This window comes from Panthera onca, chromosome A2, assembly GCF_046562875.1.
Source record: "Panthera onca isolate mPanOnc1 chromosome A2, mPanOnc1 haplotype 2, whole genome shotgun sequence".
In the NCBI taxonomy this organism is placed as follows: Eukaryota; Metazoa; Chordata; class Mammalia; order Carnivora; family Felidae; genus Panthera; species Panthera onca.
In genome coordinates this window covers 31,414,759-31,432,136 of record NC_138340.1, presented here as the reverse complement: position 1 = coordinate 31,432,136, position 17,378 = coordinate 31,414,759, and the positions used below count along the sequence as shown (strand labels likewise).

At 41.6% G+C, this 17,378-nt stretch overlaps 1 protein-coding gene across 4 annotated transcripts in view; it reads right to left on the bottom strand.

Annotated features, from left to right (window-relative positions):
- Nucleotides 1-17,378, bottom strand: part of LOC145715289 (uncharacterized) — a 48,289-nt gene that overhangs the window by 29,519 nt on the left and 1,392 nt on the right. For 2 of the 4 annotated variants that reach the window (XM_081794963.1, XM_081794964.1), the window contains exon 2: nucleotides 9,576-9,756. The exons of 1 other annotated variant lie outside the window; for it this stretch is intronic. In XM_081794963.1, the coding sequence (XP_081651089.1) occupies nucleotides 9,637-9,756 (120 nt within the window). In that variant the 3' untranslated portion in view covers nucleotides 9,576-9,636. Of the gene's footprint in view, nucleotides 1-1,675; nucleotides 9,757-17,378 lie in introns of those variants that run through there. One more of the 4 variants, XM_081794965.1, reaches the window with a different exon arrangement.

The following is a 17,378-nucleotide window of genomic DNA, read 5'->3' as shown; positions in this document are numbered from 1 at the left end:
TCTCAAAGCCACGTGCTCAATAAAGTCAAGGATCGAAACAGACCCTCTTTTAATAGCTTAAAATCCTTATTATATTTCTAAATCAGCTGAGTAAGAATTTTGTTGCCAATTCATCTATGGTAAATAGATCTGAAGGGATAAAATGCAAGGATAAAAAAAAGTTCCACTTTTACAGCTTAACTTGTTTTTATAAAGATTTTATTTTTAAGGGTGCCTAGGTGGCTCAATCATTTAAGCAACCCACTCTTGGTTTCAACTCAGGTCATGATCTCATGGTTCATGGGTCTGAGTCCCACATCAGGCTGCGTGCGGGTAGCACAGGGCCTGCTTGGGATTTTCTCTCTCTCCCTCCCTCTCTCTCTGCCCCTCCCCTGCTTGTGCACGTTCTCTCCCTCTCTCTCAAAATAAACTCAAAAAAGAATTAAAGAAATATTTTATTTTATTTATTTTTTAAACATTTATTTATTTTTGAGACAGAGAGAGACAGAGCATGAACAGGGGAGGGTCAGAGAGAGGGAGACACAGAATCTGAAACAGGCTCCAGGCTCTGAGCTGTCAGCACAGAGCCCAACGCGGGGCTCGAACTCACAGCCCTCACGGACCGCGAGATCATGACCTGAGCTGAAGTCGGCCGCTTAACCAACTGAGCCACCCAGGCGCCCCGAAATATTTTATTTTTAAGTAAACTCTACACCCATGGGGTCTTGAACCCGCAACCCCAAGATCAAGAGTTGCGTGCTCTGAGTGAGCCAGCTAGGCACCCCCGCAGCTTAACTTTAAGAATAAAAACCCATTTCACCAATGTGTGACCAAAAGTATACTTTTTATATTTTAGGATAAATCACTTGTACAGTTCACATGCATTATTTTTTTTAATCTTAGTTTAATTTTAACCAAAACCAAAATGCCCCAGGAGAAGGTCTTTCAGTGATTTTCCAATTCTTATGAGAATTGTTCAGATTAGAATATTTAATTACTCTGATAAGAGTAGGGTAACTGTTTGGACTCTATTAAAAGATAGAACTTAGTCATAATCAATAGTTCATATGCTTCATGGTTTATTTGGGGATTTCAGGAGGTGAGAATGGTGAGCCAGCAGGATGAAATCATGAGTATGAATATGCCTAGGGTGTGCTAGTAACTCTCTATTGGCCACCACTCTGGCCCAGCTCAATGCACCAAAGACTTGACGTCTATGGGTAGCATCACTGGGTTAATACAGGCAGGCCTTGGGCGCCCGGGTGGCTCAGTCGGTTGAGCGTCCGACTTTGGCTCAGGTCGTGATCTCACAGTTTGTGAGTTCGAGCCCCGCATCAGGTTCTGTGCTGACCGCTTGCTCAGAGCCTGGAAACTGCTTCAGATTCTGTGTCTCCTTCTCCCTCTGCCCCTCCCCCGCTCACGCTTTGTCTCACTCTGTTTCTCAAAAATAAATCAATGTAAAAAAAACTTTAAAAAAAATACAGGCAGGCCTCCAGGTGAGTTTGGCCAATAGAAGGCACTGAAAGAAGATCAAAGAGGGAGGAAAGAAAGTGGAGGGGAGCATTGCTTTCTTATTCCCTCTCCGCTCTGGGCTACAGATTCAGGCAGTGGCTGAAACCCTCCAGGCTATAGCTCCTGCCAGACAGCGTCCCCTCCCCCCCCCCCCCCCCCCCCCCCCCCCCCCCCCGCGGCTCCAGGTCTCTCGCCGGACTTCAGTAAAGCTACCTCTTCTCTTTGCTCCTTTGGATCTAATAGTGATAATGGTTTTCTGTTGCTATTAGTTCCTGGGTGACAGGAACCGCATGTTACCCTTAACATTCCTCTGAAAATAATCCTTTCATTAGTCTTCAGAACCATCTGAATGGGCTCAGTTTCCTGCCAGACCTAAGAATTCAAACCATAGACTTGCAAAACCAGCAATCTCCCTCCTTAGCATATAGCAGTTATCATCACAATGGTTATTCATCTCCCAAAGCAACACCTTCAGACCTAGCCTTGCTTGTAAGCTCTTACAATGCTCCAGCAGAAATGACACCTTTTAGGGGCGCCTGGGTGGCTCAGTCAGTTGCGCATCTGACTTCGGTTCAGGTCCTGATCTCATAGCTCGTGAGTTCGAGCCCCACGTCGGTCTCTAAGCTGACAGCTCAGAGGCTGAAGCCTGCTTTGGATGCTGTGCCCTCTGCCCCTCCCCCCACTTTCTCTCTTTGTCTCAAAAATAAACAAACATTAAAAAAAAAGAAATGACACCTTTTAAACTGGCCGGTACAGGAGAACACTGGAGGGTGCTCTTGAAAGACAGCTGGCAGAATGGAGAGCCCAACGCAATTCTCTAGGCAGGAGTCTGTTACGTGTCAAGAAGAAAACGTTTGACGAAGAGATGCTACTTCCTCCTACTTCTCCCTGGGTTTCCTCTCACTAAGGGCGTGGAGTCAAAGTCAGCATTGTATTTTCACACAGAACACCAAGAAGTTGTATCACTGCCTGGGGAAGTCATCCTGCGTGGTACCTCACTTTGCTGGTTTCTCAGACCTGAGGATCTGCTTACCACTAGGCCAAGGCACACAGAAAGAGAGCCAACCATCTTGTATTAATAGCCACTTGCCCATGAGCTTTCCTTCTTTCGCTCTTTCATCCCAGGATAAATCTTTCTTCTACACTAAGGCAAAAGATGAGCAAGTTGAGAAAATTCTAATTGTTCAGCCTTGCCTGTCTCTTTAACAGATCTGACCAGATTAGCACTTTTCTTTTCCACAGGAGAGGACTGGCATATGCTTATACCATAATCTGCTCTGAGCTCCTTCGGATTCTTCTTTTATCAAGGCAACCGGATTTGAGGTTAGATGTTAATTGAAATCACCTGGGAATATCTAAACAAAGTTTTTTGGTTTTTTTTTTTAAGTTTATTTATTTTGAGAGAGAGAGAGAAAAGTGCAAGCAGGGTAGGGGCAGAGAGAGAGGGAGAATCCCAAACAGGCTCCGCGCTGCCAGCACAGAGCCTGATGTGGGGCTCCAACTCACGAACCGTTGAGATCATGACCTGAGCTGAACTCAAGAGTAGGACGCTTAACCGGCTGAGCCACACAGATGCCCCTCACCTGGTAGTATCTAAACACTCCACCTTGTTTTCACTTAGTACAAGTAACCTGAAGATGACTATATTTCTGAATATTGGGACATTTTTTTGAACAAGAGTTGATTTAAAGAATTCTTCTAGGGGGCTGATAAGAATTGATGTGGCTTCTTTAACAAGCTACCCCACCAAGAACTCCAAATGTCTCCCGCTGCAACCAGTAGACATTCAGAGTTAACATAGAAGAGTTGCTAAGATAAAGACACAGGCAGACAGACAGTAGTCTGCAGAAAAGATGCTCTGCCTCACTTCAGCCAAGCCTAGTCAAGCGGCAAGATAGCTCTCTTCTCCCACCTTGGGGTGCAGGGGAAAAGCCTCTCTCTCCTGCCTTGGGCAACACCTAAGAGGCAGTGAGATTAACAAAACTTGATTCCCACTACATATCCATTCCTATCACTCATTAATTACCCTTACTTATAAACATTCATTCCAAAGGATATTTAATTGGGAAACTCTATAACCAGCTGGGTGGATCTACATCAAATATTAATAGTGGTATCTTTGGGTAGTGGAACTATGAGTAACTGTTATTTCCTTCTGTGTCTGTGAAGTTTTCTAATTTTTCTACAAATACCTATTTTTTCTTAGTTGTTCTAAGAGGGGGTTAACTCAAACACTTGATTTTTGCAATCAGGAAAAAGTTATTAACCAAAAACCCTGCAAACATTCAAATATTTCAGTTTTCCACGAGAACCAGATTTATATAATTTTTTTACGGAATTCTTAAAACTCAAAATCAAAATCATATTTTTTAGCTTGTGTGTATTTTAAGATTTTCAATACTATACTTTATAACTTTTGTTTTAAAATAAGAAACCAGGGGGGCTTCGGTGGCTTAGTCAGTTGACTGTCCCACTCTTGATTTCAGCTCTGTCATGATCCCAGGGTCGTGGGATTGAGCCCCACATTGTGCTCTGCCCTGGAGTGTGGTGCCTGCTTGGGATTCTCTCCCTCTCCCTCTCCTCCTCTCCCCCTCTCGCGCTCCCTCTCCCTCAATAAAATAAAACCATTCAAAATGTGAAAAACAAATGCTAAACTGGATTTAGCATGTAATTTTTATCCAGGAGAAATCACAACCTTAACTGAGATCATGTAGGCTCTTTTCATACTCTAAAGTACTAACACAGATTAAAAAAAAAAAGGGGGGGGGGACTGTTTCTCTCTGTAAATACACCACTCAGATAATATCACATGTAGTTATATGGTTAAGAGACTACAGATACAAAGAGTAGCGTTTCTTCCACTACAAATGCTAGCCAATAAAAATTTTCCAGTCTACAGCTGATTAATACTTGATACCTGGTCTATGGAAAGGAAAGCTAATCATTGCTGGCTGTTAGCTAAATCAACAGACACACTAAGAAACCTGTGTCCTATCACATCATGACTGCTGTTTACTATGCAAACGGATTTTTCAGTTTAGCTCCATCATTGTTCTAAACAGAAAACTGCAATACTATCTTTTCTAGGAGCTACTGTTCTCATAATCTATAATAACTAAACACATATTACTCACTGTCTTGTAGTGATGAAATATATTCACACGGAATCTCAAAAACCATAAACATTTTTACTAGCTTCAGGAAGCTAGTAAATTTGAACAAGTGATTCCTTTTAAACTGTCCTAATGTAATGGCAAATGGTCTCTTTTCTAACTTCGATTTCCAAATGATTTATAGTTATAAGTACCAGAACAATAATAATCAACAGGATGGGTAGTGGAGGGAGTAGCAAATGGAGTCTTAAATATCTCCTTTCAAAGCAGCTAAGAAGAGCTATGTTCCAAAACACTAAAAATGTCTTTGTGTTCAGAATGTTAAAACTTAAACACAGCAGTGAACAAAATACAAAGAGATGAAAAGTATGCATTTTTCAATGAAGAACTTTGTAGGCACTCTTTTCAGGATTAAGTTCAAGGATTCTAAAGGTTCAAAATACCTGCAAAAATGAGGCAAACTAGAAATGCACGAGAAAAAAAGGCAGTCTCTGACTAGTGTTAACATGTTTAGAAGCTGTAGAAATCAGCACCTGAAACAAATCAGGAGAAGAGCATTTAAAAACTAGTGTTAAGTGTCAGGACAAGGTTCTAGAAGCTATGGAGAAAGTCTTAAGATGTGTCTATTTACAAAAAGTTCTGGCCAAATAAGAACCACCACATTACCACTATGACCGTGTTAATGGTGAAAACTACAGTGACACCTTACCAGCAAGGGGAAAGGGCCTAACATACAACCCTATTGTTAACAGAACACTGTCTAGAGACCCTAATTAAACAAAAGTGGCAAGTACTCCTCTCAAAATCACTCGTAGTGGTGGGCCTGAACAGCAGAAAACAGAGCAGACCGTTTAAAAGAAGAGTCCAGGGGCTGGGAAGACAAGTGACTACACCACAAGGTGGTAATTACACCGTGGTAAAATAAAAAAGGCCAGACTGAAGGGCTCCAAAAGGTACTTCAAAACCAGCTAATCTAATCGTGGCAAGAAGAGGTGGGACAAATCAGCTTCTCAACGGACTGTGGGGAAATAAAACACACTGGTCCTCCACGTCAAGAATAAACGAAAGGGAACTACCTGCATCACACACCAATGTCCCCACAGTAATAAAGGCCAAACATATATTCACCTAGCTCCAGTTTATCCCCAAAACTTGAGAAACCACAAGAGAGGCTTCTTGAACAGTCCTCAGCAAAGGCATGAGTAGTCACACCTCGGTTTTCCTGCCAACAGTCCTTTGTTGCAGGGGAAATGGCTCAACTTTCCTAAAACCATATGCTTAGATGAAAAATAGGGAAAATACGTTTTTCTGACTTCAAATGGTTATTAAACAAAATAGGAATATATATGTATATATATTTGATACATGTATATTTGATACATATGAGTGTATATATATATATGTGTGTGTGTGTGTGTAAAAACGCTCTGAATAAAAAATCACACTGCATTTGCACATTTTACTGCTAGAAACATAGTTTAACTTCTACGCTAAAGGCTATACAGATGTAGGTTGTTCCTTCAGCCCATAAGACCTAAATGTTTATTTGTAAGACCTAAAATGTTTATTTGTGGGGCACCTGGCTGGCTGAGTCGGTTGAGCATCTGACTTCCGCTCAGGTCATGATCTTGTGATTCGTGAGTACAATCCCCAACTCAGGCTAGCTGCTGTCAATGCAGAGCCTGCTTCAGATCCTCTGTCCCTCTCTATCTGCCCCTCCCCCGCTTGTGCTCTCTCAAAAATAAATAAAACATTAAAAAAAATAGTTTAAATAACAAAAAAATAAAACACTTATTTTTAAGTAGCAAGGTTACAATGACAGCCAGTAGACACCTGGAGAAGACAGAAAAAGAAAAGCAGGGCAGTATGGGGAACATTTAGCACAGGAGCCAATAATGACATTTATCTGTATCCTAAGGGGATCACTATGTACTAGGTAAAAATGTTCCTAACAAGAACCCTGTAACCAATAAATGGTCAAATTACAGTTCATATGATTTTCTTTTAAAAATCAGGGAAATGATAGAAAAGATGACTATGCAAAAAATGGATAAATTTGTTATTGCTCTTAGAATGATAAGCACTTATTACTAGCAGAAATGGAAATCGATGGTGAAGAGTCACAAAAGTACTTCTCAAACTGGGGTTTAAGAACCTTTAGAGGCAGGTGGGGTTGGGAGGGAAAGGGGTGAACCAGAGGTCATGAAGGGGTTGCAAATAGATGTGTTTAATAATGCACAAAGCAGCTCGTACAAATGTTCAGACAGTAGACATCTGTGGGTTCTATCAACTTTGCATTCACTCCCCTGCTGGGGAACACCGCCACGCCCCCCAAAAGCACCACCACCAGCAGGTAGTTTCTTGGTGAAGCAGGAACCAAGGCACCTTCCAGGATCCAGTCTGATCTCTCCGTAGAGAATGTAGTTAAAAAGAGTTAGACACGTTAATAAGTCCAGCACCCTGAGAAGACTGTCCACTGAGGCCTGCTGGTTCTCTATGGTCAATTAGAAGAGCTACACCACATCCTTCGAATAGCCTCCTTTTTTGCTTCTAGTAGCCCGATTTTGTTTCTACTACTTACGATGGAAGACCTTTAACCGATCAGCCATGATTTTCTGTCTAGGAGAGTCTGTTTTCTCAAAGATTTGGGGGGTAAAATGTAATTTGACAAGTAATTTTAAACTATTAGTTTTATGACAAAAACAAAGGGATGTTACCAGGGAGTAGGCTACAGACTTCATGTAAAATTTTGAGATATTGGATTTTGCTTTTGAGATTTTTAAAGATATGCTTCTTCCCCCCCTCCTCCCTCTCCCTCTCTCCCAGGAAAGTTTCTTTAGCAATGGATTTAAGAAGCACTGATCCAGGGAAAACCTTCCTTAACTTTTAGGATCTGCCTCTAACTTCTTAAAGATCTAGGACAAGTTACTTAACCTCCCTAAGGCTCACTTATCACAACTTTAAAATGGAAGTAGTAATAGTACCTATCTCATAGAGGCGTTAGTTATCCTAAGAGATAACACAGGGAAGCACTTAACACTGTGCTTCACAGCAGAGTTTGTCAGTCATGGCAAACAAGGACTAATGTACAAAAGCCAAGTGCATACTGTTTGCAAAGATGGCCACAACAATACCCCCACCCCACTCCTGCAGTCAGCATGACCTGTCATATGTACTCTGCAGCATCTCCCATCAAAAGGTGGTGCCTACTTTCAACTCTTGGATCCGGACTGGGCTTGTGGCTTTCCTTGATCAACAGAATGTGGCAGAGTGACCCTGTGGGACTTCTAAGCCTAGGCCTCAAGTAGCGTTGCAGCTCTCACCTTCTTGAAACGTAACATCTGCACATGACGGTATTTACCTGGTCTTAGCTGCTAGGTCACGTGGTGGTCAGATGAGCTGTCCCAGCTAGATGCCTAGACCTAGAGATTCCCTAGACTAGCTCTGACTGGAGGCTTCAGAGGGCAGCAGCCACATTAGTGACCTCAGGCCCAAGAAGAGCAGCAGCAGAACTGCCCTATCCTAATTCTGTGTAAATAGTCATTATTTTAAGCCACAAAGTTTTGGAGTGGATTCTTCTTAGTCTATAATACATAACTGATATGTACACTTAGTGAATTACCATAGTATTTCTAGATTTTTTTATTCTACTCATTTCCTAAAATTCCCTACAAACAAACCCAAAGCCCCTATCTTTGCAAATAAGTATGTCACAGCCTGCTGTGGTTGTACTTCTCATTCTTCATCACCAGGTCAATGTTTCTAATTTCATAGAAACATTGAAATATATCTCAGAACTTGGGGGTTTAGGGTGGAAAGTAAAACATACCCCCAAACCAAAATAACTTAAGTGAAAATAAAGTGAAAATTTTCTAAAATTATCACAGGTACACCACAAAGATGCAGGTGCAAACACAGTTGAGCTAAAAATGAAGTAACTGGCTGAAAGAAAAAAAAAATGAAACAAAATTGCTCTGATTCATTCAATAATAGAAATCAAAACAGACTCTCCCTTCTAACAGTTTTTGTGCCTGGCATTTTCTTCAATATGCTTTATTATTACTATTTTAATGTTTATTTTTGAGAGGGGGAGCATGAGTGGGGGAGGGGGAGAGAGAGAGAGGGAGGCAGAGAATCAGAAGCAGGTTCGCGCTGTCAGTGCAAAGCCTAATGCGGGGCTCCAACTCAGGATCCATGACATCATGACCTGAGCCAAAGCTGACGCTCAACTGACTAAGCCACCCAGGTGCTCCTCCTTCCATATACTTTAAAGATGACCAAAACCTTCTTTTATTTATTTTTTTAAACGTTTATTTATTTTTGGGACAGAGAGAGACATAGTATGAATAGGGGAGGGTCAGAGAGAGAGGGAGACACAGAAATCGAAGCAGGCTCCAGGCTCTGAGCTGTCAGCACAGAGCCCGACGTGGGGCTTGAACTCATGGACTGTGAGATCATGACCTGAGCCAAACTCAGACGCTTGACCGACTGAGCCACACAGGCGCCCCCCAAAACCTTCTTTTAAAGGTTTGTCACTATGCATTGTCAACAGGAAGGAAATGCTTACTTTAGGTCACTATCCATTCACCAAATATTTATGGAGTACCACGTCTAAGCTAGTGAGCTGTTAGCCCCGGAACAACTTGATAGTGGACAGAGACAGCACGGGTAAAGGGAGCATGACATGACTAGGCTGAACCTCGATCACACTCCTGTCTTGGTCAAGGTACCCGCTCTGGTTAGAGGGTTTAGGCTGGTGAATGTGGCAAACAAGGCTCTGCCCTCATGCAAGCATGCCTCTAGAAGGAGAGAAATATTAGCAGCTGACATTATCATCACCGATACTATCACTATCATTACCATTGTTACCATGTACCTTTACCCGTCCCACCACTTCTTCCTCCTTAATGACTGCTAAGTATCTGGCACTCTACTAACCACTTGCTGCCTTCAATCTTCACAACAACTTACCAAGGTATTGCCTGCATTTCCATTCATTCATCCGTTCATTTGTTCATTCATTCAGTAAGCTCTACATCCAACGGGCTTGAACTCGTGACCCTGAGATCAAGAGTTGCATGTGTGCTCTACCGAGGGAGCCAGCCAGGCGCCCCTGTATTGCCAACATCTTACATATGAGGAGACTGAGGCCCTAAATGGAGAAAAGTAACACAGATAGTAAGTAGTGAAGCTCAGGTTTTAAATGCTACACTATACTGCCTCCGTACACACAAATTACTTATGATATTACAGGAATTTCAACAGGGGGAGAATCTTTCACAAGAAATGAGGCACAATGTACTATCATGCAAATGCGTTCAGTATGTTTCTTCTGAAAACTGTTATTTAATTCTGTATGGATTTTTTTCTGTCCTATTAGAAAGGTCTGGAAAATATTCTTATTAGCAAAATAGAAAGTATTTTTTTAAAAAAAACCAGAAAACATTTTTAAGATATATGAGAAAGCATATTTCACATCTAATACAACACAATGAAGGGAAGTAGTCAAGACAGTTCAATTAGCCACAAATAGATATTTTCATTGCTATATTTATTCTTCAGTATCTTTATTATTTTTCCTGATTATAAAAGCAAATGCTACATGAGAAAAATGTATTTTTTTAAAACACCCACAATCTTATTACCTAGAGATAACAAATTCCCATTATTTGGGATATATCCTTTCAGATACTTCCTTTCAAGTTTCTATACATGGGGTTTTGTCCACCTTAAGAAATCATACGTTAATAACAAAAAAATTCACGCGTTACACATATTCTCATACTACCCTCTTCTTCCTAAACATCATTCTATGTCAATGAATATCGGCCTGCATCATCTTTTTTCTTTTAAGATTTTATTTTTAAGTAATCTCTACCCCAACATGGGGCTCAAACTCACGCCGAGATCAAGAGTTGCACACTCTACTGAGTAAAACAGCCAGACACCCCTTGCATCATCCCTTTTAATTTTTTTTTTTAACGTTTATTTATTTTTGAGACAGAGACAGAGACAGAGCATGAATGGGGGAGGGACAGAGAGAGAGAAAGACACAGAATTGGAAGCAGGCTCCAGGCTCTGAGCCATCAGCCCAGAGCCCGACGCGGGGCTCGAACTCACAGACCGCGAGATCGTGACCTAGCTGAAGTCGGACGCTTAACCGACTGAGCCACCCAGGTGCCCCGCATCATCCCTTTTAAAGACTGCACAATATTTCACTGCATGGTTAGGTCCTGATAGACTTAATCAGTCCTTTCACAAGCATTTGGATTACTTTCTAAGTTTTGCTATTATTACTATTTTTTTAATTTTCTAATGTTTATTTTTTTTTTAATTTTTTTTTTTTAACGTTTATTCATTTTTGAGACAGAGAGAGACAGAGCATGAATGGGGGAAGGCCAGAGAGAGAGGGAGACACAGAATCTGAAACAGGCTCCAGGCTCTGAGCTGTCAGCACAGATCCTGACGCGGGGCTCGAACTCACAGACCGTGAGATCATGACCTGAGCCGAAGTCGGACGCTTAACCGACTGAGCCACCCAGGCGCCCCTCTAATGTTTATTTTTTGAGAGAGAGAAAGAGAGAAAGAGCATGAGCAGGGAGGGGCAGGGAGAGAGGGAGACACAAAATCTGAAGCAGGTTGAGCCGTCAGCAGAGAGCCCAACGCGGGGCTCCAACCCAGGAACTGAAAGATCATGACCTGAGCGGAAGTCCGACGCTTAACCTAGTGAGCCACCCAGGCGCCCCCTACGTTTTGCTATTATTAAAAAATGGGGCAATGAGCAGTCTAGCACACACACCTATGTACATTTGACCGTTTCTTTAAGATAAATTTCTAGATGTGGACTTGCCATTTTATGACTTTGAATGCATATTGCCTAAATTGTCATCCAAAAAATATGTACCAAATTTGCCTTTAAAAAAAAAAAAAAAAAAAAGGAGGGGCGCCTGGGTGGCTCAGTTGGTTAAGCTTCTGACTTCGGCTCAGGTCATGATCTCACGGTTCGTGGGTTCGAGCCCCGCATCAGGCTCTGTGCTGGCAGCTCAGAGCCTGGAGACTGCTTCGGATTCTGTGTCTCCCTCTCTCCCCCCCTCCCCTGCTCATGCTCTGTCTCTCTCTCAAAAATAAATAAACATTAAAAAAAAAATTTATAAAAAAAAAGGAAACCCTTGGGCACCTGGGTGGTTCCGTCGGTTGAGCATCTGACTTCGGCTCAGGTCATGATCTCATGGTTCATGAGTTCAGGCCCCTAGTCGGGCTCTGTGCTGACAGCTCAGAGCCTGGAGCCTGCTTCAGATTCTGTCTCCCTTTCTCTGCCCCCCACCCCCACTTACACTCTGACTCTCTCTCAAAAATAAACATTTTTTTGAAAACTAAAAAAAGAAACCCTTAAATTCTAAGAGTAATATATTTTACTACTATCGAGATTAAATGGCAAAATATTTTAAAAACTGCATCTTATCTTTAAATATCTAAAATATTGGTGCATAACTGATATTACATTAAATTTATATTTGGAGGGGGGAATTCTAAATTGCCCAGTAACCTCTAGTGGTTTTATTTTTAGCATAATGTTGTTGTTTTGAAAAGTTAAACTCCAGAAAAAAAACATAGTTGGGGCAAAACAAGCAAATTAGTGGAGAATATTAAAAGGCAGAAAGGGAGGCAAAATATAAATGAATTAGTTACAGCAATTACCAGGTCACCAAATCTGCATCCCATACAATGACCAAGAGAGAAGGGTCAAGAGAGAGAAACAGGGAAACTAAAAGCAGCAGCCCTCAGCGTTGCAGCGATGGCCGGATGAAATTACACACAGACATATACATCTACATGCTCTGTACACATCAATCCTGGAGCTAGTCTCCAGAGGTTAGAGCACAAGAGGAATCTTTGTGTGCTTTAGTTAACCAAACATCATGCAGAAAGGAGGTGGGGGAGTCCACATACAGATTTCCTTAAGGTAAGAGCATCTAGTCAGCAGATTGATGGCCTAGTATATTGGTTACATCCGTCAGGACAATGGGACAACAGGAACTTGAAGCATAAGAAAGCTCCAAAGGCACTGATTCCTCTCAAAACCATCACACAGGACAGGGGTCAAACATCAAGCCCTATGGAAAGCTTGGCAAGGTAAGAACATTTTTAGCAATAAACAAAATTTACTGGTGATATAGTAATATACTGCTAAGAAGGGATAGGGCGCCTGGGTGGCTCAGTCGGTTAAGCGTCTGACTTCAGCTCAAGTCATGAGCTCACACTCCGTGAGTTTGAGCCCCGCGTCAGGCTCTGTGAGGACAGCTCGGAGCCTGGAGCCTGCTTCAGATTCTGTGTCTCCCTCTCTCTCTGCCCATCCCCTGCTCATGCTCTGTCTCTCTCTGTCTCAAAAGTAAATAAAAACATTAAAAAAATTTTTTTTAAAAAAAAGGGAAAGCCACACCCTATAACTGAGAACAACTAACCGGACGGAGTTTCATCCTGATAGAGGAAGACAGGGCCCTTAGGTAATGCTGCCATACCAAAAGCATAGAATACTTAAGGCAAATGACACCGTGTGCAGGCAGGGGTGTGGGGGCAGGGGGTAGCTTGATGATGCCACAAACCTATAGGACTTAGGAGTCTAACATTCTTCTAGGCAAGGGGTCAGCGAACCATGGGCTATAGGTCAAATCTACCCGCTGTCTGTACACACCATGAGCCCAGAATGGCTTTTACGTTTTTAAATGATTAAAAAAATAAAAACATATTTCATGGCACATAAAAATTATATGAAATTCAAATGTCAGTGTCCATAAAGTTTTGGTGGAACACAGCCACGGCCATTTGCTTATGTCTCTGGCTGCTTTCTAGATACACTGATAGAGTTGAGCAGGTATGACAGAGAGGATGGGGGTAGGAGAGGTGGCTGACAAACTGGAAAATGGCCTTTACAGAAAGTTTGCTGACCTCTGTTCTAGGCCATAAAACCATGTAGTTTTTTAATGGATCACAGCTCCAAACCTGTGCATGCTTGTTGGCTTGGCCCCTAAAATACCCAGGATTTAGACATAACCTGCCAGCCTAACAGAGAATGCAACCCCACTGTTAAGAACAGCAGACAGGTCCTGTAGATGCTGGGGCACCTACAGAAAGATTTCTGGCCGTGGTAACCAGAAAGATTTGAAAGGCTTTAATGAGTTGGAATTAGGATGGTCCCTAAAGGTTTACATGGGAATATTTTGAAAAACCATATTAGCTTTTCCTTTGAAAGACAAGAATGAAATCAGCCTCAAGATGCCTAGTACCTTTAAGATTTATACTAGGGGCCTAGGGCTGAGCAAAGCCTTTTGCTTTTATTATCTCATTTAATGGTCACCTCCTCCTGACTCAAAGAGGCTGGATGGCTCAAGCTGAACACAGCCAGAAAGCTTAGGAAATGGGAGTCAAACCCCATCACAGCTTGTGTCCATACCACTACCCTCACTTGACAGCAGGAGGCATGAAGGCTCACCACGAATAAATGAAAGGAAAAGACCACAGAAACAGTGGAAGCAAGTATGCTCTTATAGCCATGAGCATTATAAGTATTTTAATCACATCTGTCTTCTAACTAGTAACACCTTCTCTTCTTTCAGTGTTTAGAGATAGGAAAACATAATTCAGTTCTTCCAGACTCCTTTCCCTGGTGAGAAACATCAATGCAGGTACCCAGTTGTGGAGCCATTTTAAAGACGTCAGAATCAGGCAGCCAAAGTTACAGGTGTAATTTCCACTCATGAAGTCCCTCGAACACCTGTGAGGGTCACCTGTGAGGGTCCGTGTCAGGAGCAGAGGAGCAAACATTTTCAGAGGCAATGGACTAGAAAGTACATGTGCAGTTTCTTAGTTTAGATTTTTCATTCAAATTACAAATGAAGAGAAAAAGTTAAGCGGAATCTTACACAAGGAGACGGCTATGATATTGGTGGGCTGGCACTGTTTCTTTCTGCCCAGCACCCGTGTCCTCAATTTCACCAATCACCATCATCTTCCCTCAACCTTCCCCCGGACCTCTACAAGATAAGGACCACTTAACCCAAACTCGTTTTTGAAAACCTAATTTTTAAAAGATGTTTCAATTTGTTAATATTTTCATCACACTTTGAGAAATAATATAGATCATTACCACATACCATGTTTAGACGCATTCATTCATTCATTCATTCATTCAGGTGTTTATTAGTGTTACCTGCGCCTAGCTTCCAAGTCCTTCATACGGGCCAAGTGAGGGATTCAGAGTTTTTTACACAGGAAACTTCATGCCAGCCTCCCCATACCTCTACCGCATAGGCTTTACCCAGATGAGGAGCTGGACGGTCAGGTAGGTTTCTTAGCCACACTGAATGAAAGAACCCAGATCTGAACTTATATCTGCCTGACTGAGAAACTGTTTTTCCCATCACGCTCTGCTCAGAATGCTTACCTCCCAGTCACGTTTCAGATTTGCTGGACAGCAATAAGAAAGTGGAGCTGGGCGAACCATTTGCTTCAAAGGCTGGTTGTCAAGATCAAATCTCTGCTTATTGACCATCAGTCTATCTGGTCTAAACTTTTAAATATAATTTTAAAACAGGGGCACTTAGGTGGCTCAGTCAGTGAAGTATCCTACTCTCGAATTCGGCTCAGGTCATGGTCTCACAGCTCATGGGTTCGAACCCCACGTCAAGCTCTGTCCTGACAATGCAGAGCCTGCATGGGATTCCTCTCTCTTGTCCCTCCCCTGCTTACACGTGCACATGCTCTCTCTCCCCCATTCTCTCTCTCTCAAAAATAAATAAATAAACTTAAAAAAATAAAAAGAGCCACAATGCACCCAGGAAGAGCATGTCAAGCCCTTTATGTGTGTGAATGGTTTATCAACTAACAGGCAATGCTTTCCTGTGGCAACAAAGTGGGAAGTGTTTTTGTACCTCTAAGACCACTTGACTAGACCCAAAACAACTTTAAACATCAAGTACTGTGCACAAAGACCTACATTTTCTTTTTTCCTTTCAAGGATTATTCTCCCATTTTATTGAATAAAAACATACAGCTCTAACATTTTGGGGCCCTGGACCTCTTTTATAACACAACCACAGACCTTCTCCCTAGAAAGGCACACATACACAAAAAGTTTTGGTCACAACTATAGGAAATTCAGGAATCTCTTGAAGTCAATTCATGGATCCCTAGAGGTCCAAAGACCTCATGACAACCCGTATTCTAAAAGCATACTGCAGGAGCATCTGGGTGGCTCAGTTGGGTAAGCGTCTGACTACAGCTCAGGTCATGATCTCACGGTTCGTGGGTTTGAGCCCTGTGTCGGGCTCTGTGCTGACAGCTCGGAGCCTGGAGCCTGCTTCGGATTCTGTGTCCCCCGCTCTCTCTGCCCCTCCCCTGCTCACGCTGTCTGTCTGTCTGTCTCTTTCTCTCTCAAAAATAAATAAACTTAAAAAAATAAAAATAATAAAAAATAAAAGCATACTGCAGAAATGCCTACATCATTTCATAGGACCAGGGTAAAGACCTTATAGCCAGCTCTCTCATCATCCTTTATAATTTCAGAAGGCTAATAACAAATGAACACTCAAACAAACTTCCACAAGTAGACTCCCATATTCTCCAAGAAACCAGCAATCTAAGGACTTCAATAAAATCACCAAATCTAAAGTCATATAAATTCAAAGTCCAAATCAGTTTTGTTAGAGCTTAGAATCTGTTACTTCTTTCTGCCCACAAAGATTTCCTTATAAAAGAAACATCAGTATGGCCTAAAGCTTAGTCCTTCCTACTTTAACACTCGTGAGCATATTAAGATATAATTATATGAAAAAAGACTACTTCTAAATTACTAAAACATGTCCTTTTACTACACATATGAATAAAGTCAATTAAGAAAATTCTCAAATGTTCATTTGCAAGATAAATTATGTGGTTGGCAAGCAGACTTTAAACATTTCATAAAGGCTCAAATTTTGACGTGTTGCCAACCAGGTGGGTCAAGAGCTTTCAGAAATGTTTAGTTGTAGGTATACCTCAAACTTTAAAGTCTTTCAAATGTCTCTTGGTCTTACTGCTTTATAAAATTTCTAGCACTGTCCAACATATTTTTAGTTACAAAATGAACTTATAAAAGTGGCCAGAACTCCACCCATGAATACCAGATAAAAGGTCTCATAAAAATTTAAGTTACAAGGGGCAGTGATACTCTCCTATCAACAGCACCAAAGATTATTTTAAATCACTTAAGATACTGTTTCAAAATCATTATTTGATAAGATGAAGTAACAAGCTGCTTACACAGAACATCATTTCACCCCCGACAATGATCTTTTAAACAGTAATGACCCTCACCAAAATGCAGTTGGGATGTATAATCAAGCGACACTTTCAATGTACAGTTTGTAGTCCTAAGATTTAAAGTAAGTCTTGCTTTGGTTAGAATATGTTCTCTCCTTCTAAAACCAAGAAAATGAACATAGCCTGAGGCCCGTGCACACTCAGCGGTTAAGTCAGTATTATTTTAAGGCCAGGGGAGGCTTTTCACCCTAGCGGAGGTCAAGTTATACCTCACAATCTTCAAAGTAATCTTTTTTCCTTTGTGCCAAAAGTCGAAGGTGCTAATTCTTGAGAGCAAGGTTTTAGAGCATTATTAGAGTTTCGACTTCCTATATGTGAATAAAATTTTACATATACGGATCTCCAGCTAGGGATTAAACACACTTCACTGCCATACATTTGCATTTACAGCTCTCCCTCTTCGGAAGAACGGAGACA